At 38.1% G+C, this 16,099-nt stretch overlaps 1 protein-coding gene across 1 annotated transcript; it reads left to right on the plus strand.

Moving 5' to 3' along the window:
- Nucleotides 1–8,622: 8,622 nt before the first annotated feature.
- On the plus strand, nucleotides 8,623–16,097 carry emx1 (empty spiracles homeobox 1). The gene is made up of 3 exons (XM_008398808.2): nucleotides 8,623–9,535; nucleotides 11,534–11,718; nucleotides 13,734–16,097. Exons 1-3 carry the CDS (start codon nucleotides 9,187–9,189, stop codon nucleotides 13,899–13,901), a joined length of 702 nt encoding a protein of 233 aa, XP_008397030.1. The 5' UTR covers nucleotides 8,623–9,186; the 3' UTR covers nucleotides 13,902–16,097.
- The last annotated feature ends 2 nt before the right edge of the window (nucleotides 16,098–16,099 follow it).

Raw genomic sequence — 16,099 nt, forward strand, 5'->3', positions numbered from 1 at the left:
TTCAAAACAAAATAGCTAATTTTTATAACATGCAGTAGGAAATTTGGTTAGATTTCTAATTTACAAAGCAAAAAAACTACATTTTGCCTTGAAATATTATTGATTTATTTTATTTCCCATTGGGATTAATAAAGTAGCTTTGAATTTGAATTGAAATATAATACATTTCCTTTCTGTCAATTTATATAACATGAAAGCAGATAGTTTGCATCACAATGAACCACAGGTTGCAGACCAACTTCACTACATGTCTTCCCACCTTGTCTCTCTATCGTCCATTTCCTGTCTAATTTTCTGCAAATAAAGACCACCAGTGCCAGAAAAACCTTTAAAAATGTGTAAATCCTCTAGGGAAAGGAAAAATGAGCTAAATCAACTAAAAACTGCAGTGGAAAGCGGTGAAAAATAAGACGCGTACTGGAAAGTAAAGCAAATTATAGGTAAATCTTAATAAACAGCAGACATGATCTCCTCTGTCTCTCGCTCCCCATCTGGTTCTCCTGATCACTTTGATTAACGGTGAAGTGGATCTGAAGACGGATAGAATTTGTGTAAAAACCCATGGCCAGCTTTGTCTGACGCGATCAGCCTGGAACAGGAAACCAAACGGCTCCCCTCCCTCCTCTCAGCTGCCCGGCGTAATCCCATTGAGAGAAGCACACTGAAGCAGACAGAATCCTGGGAAAGAAAGAAAACACTAAGAGCGTCCCGAGGCGGGGAGTCATCGCCTCAATTAGCACGAGGCACCTTAACGGCTGGAAACACGCCGGGACTGGCTCTGTTCCTTAAGGTTCTCTGCAGGGTCTGAGGGAAAAGCTCCTTATGACAGTCAACTGGTCCATCTTCATCTGTTTCTATAGCTGCTGCTCTCATCAGAGGAGTCAGGTTAGCACCCTGCAGAGTCAGAGAGGATGTGGCTCTTTAGTCACTGTGTACTTATACTGACRGAGGGTCTGTTTGTAAAATGTTGGCAGYTTTATTATGAGGAAAATCATCWTTGATAAGTCTGTCTCCATGATGGGAACGTACAGGGGTTACACTGGAACAGGGATTWCTATGAAGCATTTTTTAGGGTGTTTTTACACCTGCTGGTCCCRTAGACTCGGTTCAATTAGGGACCAAAGTTGCGACATTTGTTGCATTTTAGACTGGTGTGGAAAAACTTGTTCCTCTCCTCGCCTGTGATGTCACTGCACCAAGAACCACTGAAGAAAACGATATAAACATCTCTRAAGAAGACATGAACGGAACTTCATCCTTCAAGAAACGYAAACAAACATGGAGTCGTGTCRRATTTTTGAGGTTGTRGGATTTCTCTGTGTTTGGCTAAAGACCAGAAGCCATTTCTCCTGCTAGCTCCAGACTGCTAGCTYTGTATTTACCCAGAATGCCCTGCACTACWGTCCGCTTTCTGCTTTCATGGATTTATAAAATAAAAGATGTTTATTATTTCATATGATGTGGCTCAATCAAAAACAAATAAAACAAATTATATATTGTATAATAATATGATGAAACGTAACAGCAGCACTCAGCACTCAACACATTTTCTGTTGTGGAAATGTGAAATTATGATGATGGRGCGGACATCATGATATCATGCTCTGTTATTACACAAACAACTGTTAAACACAGAAAATGCCGACTAGAAATAATTTTTCTGTCATTACTTTGGCGCCCCCTCTAGCAGCGCCCCTTGAACAAACAACAATAATATTCACACTAACAATGCTAAAACAGAACATATCAAGATAATTTATTGTATTTAGTGTAGTTCATGTCCCTTATACGGTAGTTTGAATTGTTTAATGTTCAGAAACTATTAGCGGTGAAGCACTGTTTCCCGTGGTTGCGTCAGTCAGAGGTAACCACAAGACGCAGCACCAGTTCCAGTGTTTGAGCGTCAGATTGTAATGCAGCTGTGAGAAGGTGTGAAAGTTCTCTGCAGAGCAACAACCCGCTGCTCCAGCAGGGAGACACAGGACTGAGACAAAGGAGGCGATTGTTCCAAATAGAAACCCCCCTCCCCTCCCCTTTTCTCTTYTTTTTYTCTTTTTTTGCATTTTATTTGCAGAGGTGAAGAACCACTTTACTCCATCTAATAGTCATTAGCTTTCATTACCAGCGTTTGAAGTGGAATCAGCTCTTTGTTGGGTCGTGAAAAGGGAACAAAATAGAGACAAGAGGGGCTCCTCCGCAATATCACCACCGCAGGCTCCTGGAAAGCAGCAGGAGTCAGTGAGTCAGAAAACAGGAAGCGGATACGGTTCGATGAATTCAAAATGCGACATTATTGAAATAATTTTAAAAATAAAAACATATCCGGAGCGGGTATACTTCTCTTTTTTTTTTTTTTTGCCGACATTTTCAGACACCGACCCCTCAGACCTTCCTTCGCCGGTGTTCTCGTTAGTAGTCGGGTGTCTGTTTATTCGGAGGAGCCCGGGGGCCGCAGGTGGCTCCTGGAGGACCCCACTTCTCACGCATGTGGCACAAACGCAGCGACGTGCTACTTTTCCCATCTCGTTATAACGGGGTGAAATTTTCCAAGTATTTAATTGGAACAGATTAGCTGAGCACACAACGCTAATGCGGGACAAAACGGCCTATTAGCTTATTAATGAAGAGGGCAGMGCGAAGAAGGCCTTTAAATGCAACAACGGACCGGGAAGGATGACCCAGATATCACAAGCATAAAAAATAAGTTCCTCTAAATATACATAACAACCGGTGTTGCTAATTGTTTGGAATTTAAATCGGTTTGTAGCTTGATTTTAATTATAGTAACTGTGAAATAAGCATGTTTACGGATGTATTTGTCGCTGTTACTCTCGGAGTTCAGTATCTAGTTGGAATCTCTGAAGTCACGGCTGTGAATTTTGTGCTAAATTCACCACTAGATGGCAGCATCTGCACGAGAGTCCATACTTTTCAGCCGACTCTCGGGTTTCAGATTCTTCTGCTGCATCTCAAGTCATATACATGGTTTCATATTAATGTTAAATTATATATTTTTTCGGAAGAGATTTTGAACAAACAAGACACGCCCAAGTTTGCTTTGTGTTTGATAGCTKTAGCCTCGAAAACAATAATTATATAATGCAACGCTGAGTGACCGCTTAGAGTATTTATACTGTATTGTAAGAAAACTACACATTATGATGATGGCCTAAGAAAATAGGAAATGTTATATTGGTCTGAGAAAACTTTATATAAATATTACATATAGCCAGCTGTATTTTTATGTGACTATTTTCAAAACATTTTGAATCAGAGTCAGAGCRGCTGAGCCATTTCAAATCATTATTTATTGTGGTGGAAATGTTTGGGTCTGGTTCCACTAGAGGGCAGCACTTACATTTTGTTGAGCTTCCATATGTTTCTTACTATATTTGGACCCTCGAAACAACTTTGTATTTAATTGTTCAAATGTTTTTCTACGTCTCAACAGTAAACATGGCGCATTGATTTAGGTCAAATTAGTGCACAGTTTGAGACACATTGAAAGATGGTGAAACTTGGTTATACACTGCGAAGAGTTGTTATGTTTTGTACATCGGTTGTTTACATTTTTATTACAACTTCAAACAGAGCCGACCCAAGACTTTATAGAGCCCTGAGCAAAATTTAATATGAGGCCCCATCACTAATTCAGCCAGGCACCTACCAGTTACTACGGTTTTATAACATCTGGATTAAGTTGTCTAAGGTTGACCCTCGCATTTTTTACTTCACATTATTTGTGAAATAAATAGCAGTTAATAAATATTAAATACTCATTTTTTCCTGACAGGAAAAGGAAACACATTTTTACTTTCGTATTTATTTACTCTTTACACATAAAGACAAACTGCAGTTTTCAATAATCTGTGCTGAGGAGAGAACGGTGCTCTGGTTGGATGAGACCAAAATGTAACTTTTTGGTCCACATACTATGTGGAGAAAAAAAACAAAAAAACTAGCACTGCATATGCTCCCTGAACACATCATGGTAAAACATGGTGGTGGCAGCATCATGAAGTGGGATTGCTCATCTTCAGGAGGATTCTGGGGATAGAACTATTACATGGCAAACCTGGAGGAAAACTTGCTTGAGTTTGCAAAGACTCAATGCTGGGGCAGAAGTTCAAAAGTCCTAAACGTACAGCCTTAGCCACACAGTGGTTTAGATGCAAGTGTTAAATTGCTCCAGTTCAAGTCCACGGCTAAATCCGTTCAAGATCTTTGAGGACTTGAAAATGTATATCGTCATCTACTCTTGATTCAGACTGAGTTCAGCTACTTTCCAAAGAACAGTCGGTGAAAAGTCAGTTTCCAGAACAGTGCAGGTGGTAGAGAAAAAAAAACCCAACAAACAAACAAAATGCAGCTAATCGTAGCAAGAAATATTGATTCAGGGCAAGTTGCAATCAAAGGTATGCCACACTTTTCAGATTTTCATTAGTAGCAATTTCGACATAATTTTACTTCCACTTCGGATAGGCCCGACTCAATGTTGGTCTGTCAAGTAAAACCGGTTTGTGGTTTCACAGTAAGAAAAGAGAAACGGTTTAAGAGAATAAATCATTTACTTTATTAAAGTCTGTTTTTACATATTTACTTGCTTTGTTAAAACTGCCACTGTGTTGTGAGACGGATAATCTGTGATAAGACTGATCGACGCCTCCTTCCTGAGCTCCTATTGCCCTCTGAAGAAATGTACAGCTCCCGACAGGAAACAACCAATCAGAGCCAGGGGGAGGGTCTTAGCGCTGTCAATCAACTTATGTACTCGCTGCTAAATGTGCTAATGTTGGAAAAACCACTTAAGAAAAACTGTTCATCCGCTGTTATTGGTGGCTATACTAACTAGCCTTAGCATTCAAAACAAGCTATGCTAGCTGCTGTGGAGCACAGAGCAAGAAGGGGAGAGGAACAGAGGACCATCACCACCACATGGCGAGTGATTGACAGCGCTAAGACCCGCCTCTCGACTCTGATTGGTTGTTTTTAATTAGTACTGGGAGAAGGCAGAGGTGCTTGATTTTTTTTCACATATTGTCTGTCTCATCCTGCCTCGACATAGTGACCGTTTCAAGAAATAGGTGAAAAAAATGTCTTTTTAATCAAAGTTACATGCTGCAGTTTAAATACTGTGTGTAACTGAATATTTAAAATAATAAGAAAAAAAGTTGGACTTTTTCCTCTTAAATTAACGCCCTTTGTTTTCCTGGGACATCAAACGAGGTCGCATTATGCTTGACTTTTAACAAGAAATATTTAGTAGGGAAAGCAGCATTAAATCTACCTCCCCCTGAAGGGACTGAACTATAAACGCGTCCAGATATTTCCACAGAGGAACCGCCGCGCTCAGTGAAACCCCCTGTGGTCAAACCGACCGACTCTCTCGGAGCCTCGGGCTGGGAAATCAACAACAGGAGGAGGGGACGGAGGGCCACTGTATGCTCCGCTTTGGTTTTTTTCCCCTCTAAAAGCCTCCGCGATCCGATCATGTATTAACCAGCAGCAGCAGCAGGAGCGACGGGGGTCAGTGCGCACAGGCCCGCCGGGGGTTCATCATTAAGCTCGGTCAAGCCACAAGTTCCTGCTGCTGGAAGGTGAAGCAAGGAGACGGTTGATGCATGACACCAGAAATGAGAGCAATCTCTGGAGATCCGATAGTAAAATTTGGGATGTCTTTGTGCATTTATTAAGGCAGATCTGCGTTTGATTTAAACGCCAGAACAGCTGAATGCAAATATTTCCATGAACTTCATTCTCTCCAGTTGTTGTTTTCAAACTAATAGTCTACTTTTCATAAAAAACAATTTGGCTATTAGCAGTTTCCCTCGGGTAAAGAGAAGAATAACCTTTATTTTCTTCTACTTCTCGTTTTCTTCGCAGTCAGATCGTTATCTTTAAACAGAATCGCTTTAACATTTAAAAGAAATGAAAGCGCGGTCCCGTTCACAGAACCTACTGCCTTCTTTAGTAGCCTTTAGCTCTAAACGCCTAATCAACAACTTGTTTTACCTCATAATTTCCATCGGTAATGATTTTCTAATGCAACCCGCACGCAAACGAGCGCATTAAAGCGGATAATAATTAACTGGTGTGGCGCACAAAAGAGAAGGAGGGCGGCGTTTTCCCGCAGGTCCGTCCCCATGCAGAGGACAGGAACTGCGGCGACGTCCAGACGCTGTCAGCGCAAATTTAAGGGACTTTAGTTGGCTAAAAATCCAGAAATGAAGTTTGCTTGTAAACAAATCAGCGCTGGTTTGATTTGAGCAAAAAGCTAAATCAATATCAGGATGGAAAAAAACGAGCCTTATCTTTACTGCAGTTCGCTGCAGATGAAAGCTGTGAGACTTGCTACTTTATAAATGACCTTTGGGAACAACGCACTCTAAAAACCGCTGGCTTATATCCACACTGATACAATCAAACTGTAAAAAAATAGCAATTCTTTTTGTTTGATTTCAGTAGAAAAAAACATTTAAAAACTTTAAATAGATAAATTACAGCTATTTATTTTTTACAAATGGACTCAATGAACTAAATTCTAATTAAAATAACTTTTACTCACCTGGTTTCTCCTCACATGTTAAAAAGAAATAAAACAACTGTTTGTAAATAAATGTTACTGAAATAGTTCTAAACTTTTAATTCCAACAAATCTATTCTTTGAGAACAACAGCTAAGAGCTCTTCATTAGCAAAGTCTTCTGCTAAAGTGTAAAGAAGTTTGTTAGCGCTGTTGCTAAGCTATCTAAACTGGACTTAAACTTAACTTCTTGCGCCAAAATATAAACATTATCAATCACGACAGACCCTCAAACATAAAAGACATTAATATTTACTAAGCTGACACACTGAGTGATAATTCAACACATTATATCGGCCTTAATGTTTTCAACGTACACAAAGAACGAGAATAATGCTAGCTTGAATTCAAAGCAAAATCTGCAGACAGGATTCATCAGCAAAACAAATCAATGTATACCAATGTTTATATTTTTATTACAATCTAAAGTATTTTTTTGCAAAGGCAAGCTCCAAAATTAAATACATTTTCAAAGTAATAAATAAAGAAGCTCATGAAGCAAATGGAAAACGTATAATCTTGTCTCTATAACCTAGTAGTACTTTGGTCAAACATATCTAGCTCTAGCTTTCGCTAGCTTTTGGAGGTTAAAGGTTAAAGTTGTCTTCTTGTAGTCTCTTTAACCCAACAAATAGGACACAATGTTTTGGTTTAAACTAACTTAACTCTTACACAGTTTCATCAACTCAGCATTTGAGTTAAAAAATGTACAGTTGAAGTATTTTTCTGTAAACTAAAGCCAACATGTACAGGTATTACTGCTGCTTTGCTTTTTACATTTGCTTTAGGTTCAGTAAAAATGTGACCTCACGGAACTTCTTCCACAGGATGGAAAGCAAAATGGTTAGACATCAGCTCACACTAGAGAATGACGATATTCATTTAAAATAACAATAGCCTTTTATCCACTTAGCAGCTAGCAGAAACTAGGGTTACCAACGGTTAGCATCCACACATTGACCAACAGGGAGATTCTCATAAGCTATGTTTGTTTCTAGTTTATGGTTTCATAATTATGGTTCAATATTAACATTTTTAGCTGCATACATCCAAGAATTAGTTCAGTTTTGGAGTTTTAAACAAAGATGCACTGTAAAAACTGAATTTTGATGGTAATAACTAGCCATTGAATAATGCAAACATCAATCAATAGTTTTTTTGTGACACAAATCATGTAAAGCTATTTTTTTAATTATTATTATTTTGTTCATCAATTAATGAATATCAAGAACTTGTTAAGAGTTCAGAACTGATCTGAAACTCCTGGCTCAGAAGATTTCTGTGTTGGAGCAAAGAATCCAGCTGTGGCCAGCTCTGGATAAATCAAACCTCTAACAGATTTATGTGAGAATAAACAGTCTTGATATATATTTTTTAGATTTAAAAAACTTATATAAGTACATATAAAATATTGCTGAAATGTAATTTATTAAAGTCATCAAACAGTTAAACTTGCATTATTTGTTCTTTGAAATATGTATTGAAATCTACATAAAATGCAGACTTTCACAATTTGGTTGAGTTCTAGCTGTTATTTTTATTACAATGCACAGAGAATAAAATACATTTCTTATGAATCAAGTAGTGATTGTTTTATCCAAATGTAGCAGCATTTTCATACAGTATAACCTAAAAACACGACTTGCTTAGAAATCAAGGTTATTATTTTTTTTTACTATTTCATTTCAATCCATTCTTTATCAATCTCATTACATATTAGTCGCTTGCATTTGAAAACTTATTCAGTATGAGTCAAACCTATAATCCGCCTACGTTCTGGATTACTTCATATTGGTGGATATGCACAATAAAACAACTGGAGTTGCTTTAACCTAGCAGTTTCAGAGTGTAATGAAGCCACACACTGTAAATTTGCATAAGTAAAATGAAAGCAGAGGAGTTGGCAAAACATTTATTGAAAGCCAAATAAAAAATAAATACATTCATTTTGTCCTGGGGTAAAAATAGAGAGAGAGAGAGAAAAATATTTGAATGTCACTTTAAAGAAAAATGACTGATTTAATGTTTAAGCTGCTCTACTGAGTCACCTTTCATTTCTCCTCAGTCAACCTTCCAAATAGTGGCTCCTAACTTCCACTGAAACAGATTTCACACGGCAGACTGCCTCCACGAACAGAAACAAAAAAAAAACAAAACAAAAAAAAACACGACATATTAAGCCTGAATGTGCGCCGCAATGAGCGCCTAATTGGCTGGACACATGTGCTGCCTGTAACTAAGCTGGTCCCGGGCTCCTGTGATCTGTGGAGCAGGTACTCCGGGAGACCAATTGGCAGGAGCTCCGGTCCAATCAGCTCCCTTCCTGCGCAGCGTAAAGCCACTTGGGGGGGAGCGTGGAGGGCCGCTTGCTCTSGGTGCGCATTTGTGAACAGACGCCCTCTGGGAGCGCACAGACTTGCGGCACTGTTGAGTTTTCTAGCAGCATCTTCAGAGGGTTAGATTGTGCGGGCAGCCCTCCTCCTCCTCCCCGCCCCACCACCTCCACCACCCGCGGACACCCCACCATCCTTCGGTCAAGATGCAACTTTAAGCAGCGGGAGGAAGTTAAGAACGACGGTCCAGTTTTGTTCTTCCTGCCTAGAGATGATGTTCTCTGCCGCCGGGAAGCGCTGCTTCACGATAGAGTCTCTGGTCGCCAAAGAGAACCCCCTGCCAGCCGAGGACCCCATCCGGCCGACGGCGTTGAGTTACTCCAACCCGACCACAGATGCCTTAATGAACGGCTACCAGGCTCCGGCGGCCAGGCCTCTCTACCAGAGCCCGGAGCTGGTGTTCCCGGAGACGGTGAACCACCCGTCCCTCACCGTGGCCCCGCACCAGCTCGGAGGCTCCCACCTACAGCATCCGCACTTCTTCGGCACGCAACACCGGGACCCGCTCAACTTCTACCCCTGGGTGTTACGGAACAGATTTTTTGGACACAGATTTCAAGGTACGGAAACGAAGAGGAGATGGAGAGAGATCGCGCTGAGGTGAAAGATGTGGGGGCGACCTGTACGATCAGCAGTAGTCTGCCGGACGTTTGTTGCGCAAATGTGTTGACTTGAGAGTGAATATTTTCTTTAGATAGCTTCTTAAGATTTTTTGTTTTAAAGGTAAGAGATTCTTGTTTGCAAAGTGAAACAGCAGAGACTGGGAACAGATGAGCATTGGTAATATCCGGAAGCTGCTGTCAATTTTTTCCCTTCTTATTCTTAAAAACAGAAGAAGAGAAAAACAAACTGGTTCTCGCATAACGCTTTTCCTGCCGCAGACATTTTTATAATAAAATAATAATTATAATAATAGGCTAATAATAGGCTAATAATAATAATAATAATAATAATAATAATAATAATAATATTTACCACTCAAATATAGGCGAAATATTAATAGTAATAGAAATAATTAGGCGTCTGTGCACAATTGTCTATTGCATCTGTTATAATTATAATTAATGTGAAAAAAACTTTACATTCTACGCATATGACACATTTCTTGAAGAATTTCATGATAATTTTCTATTTTGCAATTTCTTGAAATGTTATCAGAAACAAAACAAAAAAAGAGAAAGAAATCCCGATCAAATTTAAAACACTGCTTTCAAATTGTGCAAACTTTCAGTCATCCAAAGGCGTTCTGATTTCACATTGAAATTCACATTTCACATTAAAAATGGGTTTTTAATGACATATTTATTCTTAATAGGTTCAAGCAAAAGAAAAACTGGAAATATTAAAAAGTTCTGATAAAAGCATGTACGTAAATAAATAAATAAATAAACGGAAGGGTGCAATGTTTAGTGCAAAATGAAGATCCTGAAAAAAATAAAGGAAAAAAGTAAAATAAAGAGAAAAGAGAAATGTAGCATTTCGAAATGCGGTTAATTTTCTATGAAATTTGATTCTTATTACATCAAATGTTTTAGATTTGGGGGTTTTTTTGTCCTCTAAAACGACAAAATAACTTTTACAATTTACTTGCGTCATACTTGGAATGTGACAAACAATTAACTCTGCTATAGTCGACTTTATGTTTCGAGCAGTTTACTCCGAAATTAGAATCTAAATGCTGGTGTTAAATAGGGCTGAAAAGGAAAGGAAAACATTGAGCGTTTGAAGAGTCAGTAAAGAGTAAAATGTGATGTAAAAAAAATAAAATAAAATTCGCCAACACTTCAAAACAAACGAGTAGCTCCAAGTACAAAAAGATCATTGTGTTTTTACGCCGCTGTCAAGTGGCTGTTTAGGGTTGGATAATTATTGTCCGGTTAATTGTAGAAAAATAGGACTTTCATAGGTCAATCAGACTTCAGCTTCAACAAAGTCGCTGATCCTAAAACCTGGCTTGCTCAACTGGATCACATTCTGACTAAATATCTTATTTGGACGTTTTCTCAGTTCAGACTGAAGACATGTTCCTATTTTCTCTGTTTACCCAACGACTCTTTGCCCGAACTGGGAGAGTAAAATACCAAATAAAATTGTAACACTGCTTACTTTTTAAAACCAGACCACTAGTGACGGGTGCCATGAGAAAAATAAGAATTCATATAGCTGATGGGCTGCTAACAAGCCAGGAAAGTTGGCTTAGAAACCAAATATTACTCCCGCTTGCAAAAAGATAAGTGGTGGATAAATGGTCCAGAATGTCGCAATATTTTTGATAAAATATTATGTGTAAAACAAAACGTTTACACAGAAGTAATAGAATTTGTGAGAGGTAGTCATGGGAGTTACATTTTTATTTAATTATAGCCTGTTTTTGATCAGGCTTATTCTGATGCCACAAAAAATGCCGAGGTTTTCACTCCATTGTTTTTACTTCAAAATATGCGTCGACATGAACAGAAGTGTCTCAATAGTGTCTAAATAATAATAATATAAAAGGCTTACTAACCGAGAGACAACACAAGGGATATTTAGCTCAAGTGTTTTGACTTTACCTCCAGGTAACGAGGTGTCCCAGGACAGCCTGCTCCTGCACGGTCCCTTCGCCCGGAAGCCCAAGCGCATCCGGACGGCCTTCTCTCCGTCGCAGCTGCTCCGCCTGGAGAGAGCCTTCGAGAAGAACCACTACGTGGTCGGAGCCGAGAGGAAGCAGCTGGCCAACAGCCTGAGTCTGAGCGAAACCCAAGTAAGTTGAGCTCACACTTGGCACTCGCCTGTCCTGCTTTTGTTAGATTTGTTTTTTTTTTATTAAACTTAATTTTGAGCCTCAGAATGTATTTTTTACGTCTTACAATTCAACACTTATTTCGTTTATAAAAGAGCCATAATTAAAGAAATTCGTGTTTTTAAGAGTTCATTTTACTGCTGAAGTGAGTGCTAAAACAATAAAAATAAAAACAATTTAAGAAATTAGTGTTAAATATTTACCCACAAGACAGTTAACAGTTAACCTCTACTTCATTACTGAGAGCGCAAAGGACTTAAATAACAAGGGACCATTTACACAAAGTGAACGCCATTTCTGTAAAAAATGTAGAGATGCTCACACACAATAAACAACTTTTTTTTTTTACTACATGTCACACCTGTCAACTAAGAAATATATATAAATATTTTAGTCATCCTGGGCAACACAGCCATCTTGAGTGATATAAAAATGAAATTGTACCGTCTAACATTTTAATATGAGGCGTGTTAAGCTATAAGCTGGAATGTTGTGCATTTAGTCAACATGAAAGGCAGAGATGTAATCTGAACAAGAGGCGAATCTTACTGAAAACCAGCGAAATCAGTGCAGACCACACACATTCATTACAAGCAGATTTGACTCAAGTTTTGAAGTACATTTCACATCTTGGTTGGAAAATGTCAGGTAAAATGTTACTATTTTTAGCAGCAGGTCAAATTTTGGATTTGACCTGCTGAAACTAAACATGTCATAAATGGTGTCTGAGTATCAAATTCTTAAATATGGCTCCTCCAACAGCCATATAGGTATTTAGGAAGGTATTTTAAAAACCTGTAGAAAAATACAATATTCATACAAAAAACCCAGGAGCAAATGACAGCTAATATCTTAAATACAAGTATTTCAAAACAAAAATAAGAATAGTAAATGGCACAAAAAAATCCTGCAAAAACAAAATAGCATTTATTATTCATACCTAAGGTTTTGGATGGATGGATGGATGGATAAACCCAAAATACAATTAAAAATGTTTAAGTTTAATACACCCACATACTTTGCTGGTGTTAATTAGAACAGTTGGTGATGTATTTAGTTAGTGGTGAAAGGTTTAGGCTGAGTTTTCCAGAATATTTATTTAGTTAAAGAAGAGAAAAACTATCAGTGACAATAGTGCATATGAAAAGACAACTCTCAAAAATGAAAATATGAAAACAATAAATGACAATAAAAACAAAGACAGCACAGATAAAAAAAGAAATGAAAAGATCATTAAAAAAGATCAAACTAAAAACAAAACACTCAAATATAAAATCAATAACGAACAAGAAAATCAAGAAGAGCGAGAATAGAAACAAAAACATTAAAGATAAAAAAAGAGAATTTCTCAAATTAAAATGTAAAATCAGCTAATGCATAAAACAAGGTGAAAATAATGATAGAAATTAAAATCAAAAGCAAAGTAAAAAATAATGAAAAACCAAAATTAAACATAATAAAAATGAAAATAATCAAATTTAGACATAAAAGAAAACACAGTAAAAGTATGACAGAGGCAAATCATTGACCAAAATTAGTTTGATCATAAAAATAATCAAATTAACATTAAATCAATTAAACCTCAGATTCCTGTTGTGCAGAACTGATTCTCTATGCCATCATAGTCCTGAACCCTAGATACATGCATATGTGTGAAAACATTATTTAATACGATCTTAAGGAGGAAAACTGAGCTAAGCAGTAAAAACAAAAAGTCTGCAGCAATTACCTGAAAGAGAAACGTTCATATGGAAAATAAAACTTATTTGAAAAACAAGATTTGTATCCAGTTTGGTGAATTTGCTAAACAGAAATAAAATTGTTTGCTGCTTTTTATGTATTTTCTTTCTCACACGAAAAGTCAGAATCAGTGTTTCTTTGAAGCTTACCATAACAATCCAATTTATAAATCAAAAGAGCTACAAAGTACCAAAGCAAATAAAGATTTACGTTGATTCCCTGTTTTTCCTTGTTAGGTGAAGGTTTGGTTCCAGAACAGACGGACGAAGTACAAGCGCCAGAAGCTGGAGGAGGAGGGTCCAGACAGCCAGCAGAAGAAGAAGGGGAACCACCACATCAACAGGTGGCGCATCGCCACCAAGCAGGCCAGCTCCGAGGACATCGACGTGACCTCAGAGGACTGAACACGGGCCTGAGCCTCAGAGGACCAACACTATTTATTATGTAAGATTATTAAAAGCGTTGTTAGACTCATTAGAGGAAGACTCAAGGATTCCATGTGCGATCACTCCACGTCTTCATTGAGGAGTTTGGACGTCTCGTGCCGCCGCGACGACAGCGGAGCATCATTTTACGATGGCTGAAGAGAAAAGTCGTACCCTAGAGTACCATGGTGCTCACTTTTTCTTTTTTTCCTTTTCCTTTTTTGTACATAGGCCAATAATGAAGGTTAACAAAAAGCTAATTGTTTGATCACTTCCACTTTACTTCACTCGCTTTCACCTGTGCACCACATTAAGTCGAACTCATCCTCGATATGAAGCTGTGGTCAGTCAGTGAACATGTTGGTGAAACGGAACGAAACAGAAAACTTCTCAGACTCCTCACCACTTTTATTTTTAGAGACGGTCTTTGTTGTCCTGCCAATGAAGGTTTCCCACCAGCGGGAGGCGACCTGTGACCCCGGGAAGCAAGTCGAGTCGCAATCACGAAATCGTTGTCTTTCACCACCGTGGAACCGTCGCCGTGGGCGATGCACAAGACAACAAGTCCCCGTTTGTTGCAGATTTTACGAAGCRCCGCGTGTAGAGCAAGACGCGTGCGCAGCCGCGTTTTTCAAGCGCGAAATGTATTTACTGACAGACGGCTTTGGAAATAAAAACTTTGAGACTTGCTCCTGTTGCATGAGAGATTGCTGCGTATTGATTTAATTGAGGCAGCAGTTTGTTCCCAGCAGCTACAGCAGCTGCAGATTTCACTCATTAGGTTGATGCTCTCCAGCTGAGCTGGTGGATGTGCAGATTGCTGTGAAACGTGCTGCTGCAGGGGCTGATAAGAAAAAACCCCAAACATTTAAGGCTCAGTGGTGACTAGGATACAGCGACAAAATTATTAATTTTGTCACGTTACAAACACAAATCCCTGTGTATTTTATGCAACCGGCTTATACAAATTAGCGTATGGTTGTAAAATGTTTGAAATGAATCCATGGATATCAAACATTTGTTTCAAATAAACAGAAAAGAGTGCTGAGCATTTGTATTCACACCCCTTTACTCTGATAACACTAGATGAAATCTATCTCACCTATTTACAGTCGCCTAATTAGTAAACTGTTTGGCTATAATACTATCGCTCCATTTGGAGAAAGAAGTGAAGGACAATTACAAGCTGAAGAACTGGGCTGACAGAATGGGAATTAGCTAAAGCTACAGTTCCAGATTCTGACCAGACTGAAAGAATGTCTCCTAAATGTATAAAGTGCACTAAATATATTTTTATTTCAAAGCAGAATATCATCTGTCTCTGTTTTAATAGTAAAACCCGCACACTGCTTGGTAACAAACTTACACTTCTGGCTAAATAAACTGTTAAAAGTCAATAACTAACATTTATCTAAAAACGTAACAGGCATGGAGAGCTTTCCAAACATTGCAACTGAAGTTTCTGATCTTCACACACAATTCTGGTGTCCTTTGACAGATATTTCAAGCTGGTCAGATTTGTGATGCGTTGAAAAGAATAAGGAATCCACAAAGTTTGATTGGTAAATTTTATTGACTTTTATTGAATTGTAACAAGAAAACTGAAAAAAAAAATAACAAGGCCCAAAGCTATTAGAGATCCAGATTTTATTTTATTAGGTTGCCACGTCCGATGAGGCACAAACTGACTCTTCCAGGGCAAATTGAGAGGAGAGGATGGATGGGTGTAAACACCTACAACTGGGTGATATGGACTTAAGTTTTATCACAATACTTTGTGGTACTATTGTTATAATAAAAGTGAAGATAACTATTTATTACATACTTTTTAGGTCACCATGTAACTGTGTCACAGCAATTACAGCCCCCCAGACACAAATAACGCTCTTGAAAAACATTTCCATAATACAATTCTTTATGAACCCAGTCACAAAGAAATGTGATTTACATCATTAAACTGCACTTTCAATGTATTGGTATCTATCGATGCTTTTCTTGAACAGACAGTGAAGAAAATACTAAAATCTTTCAAAGTTTTAAATAAAATGAATTGGAATTTATCGGGACTATGATAAATCAAAATTCTTTTAAATCTAAGAAATTTATCCCGATAAATGATAAACAATGTGATAAACGCACACCTTGATATACACCTCCATTACAATAATAATAATAAT

Source organism: Poecilia reticulata, linkage group LG22, assembly GCF_000633615.1.
Source record: "Poecilia reticulata strain Guanapo linkage group LG22, Guppy_female_1.0+MT, whole genome shotgun sequence".
NCBI classification, from domain to species: Eukaryota; Metazoa; Chordata; class Actinopteri; order Cyprinodontiformes; family Poeciliidae; genus Poecilia; species Poecilia reticulata.

What these genes read in the sequence shown, in the direction of transcription:
- emx1 (XM_008398808.2), top strand. Translation starts at nt 9,187, where the DNA reads ATGATGTTCTCTGCCGCCGGGAAGCGCTGCTTCACGATAGAGTCTCTG. An exon ending in TTTTGGACACAGATTTCAAG is followed by an intron (nt 9,536 to 11,533) that starts GTACGGAAACGA and finishes CTTTACCTCCAG; the next exon opens with GTAACGAGGTGTCCCAGGAC. An exon ending in TGAGTCTGAGCGAAACCCAA is followed by an intron (nt 11,719 to 13,733) that starts GTAAGTTGAGCT and finishes TTTCCTTGTTAG; the next exon opens with GTGAAGGTTTGGTTCCAGAA.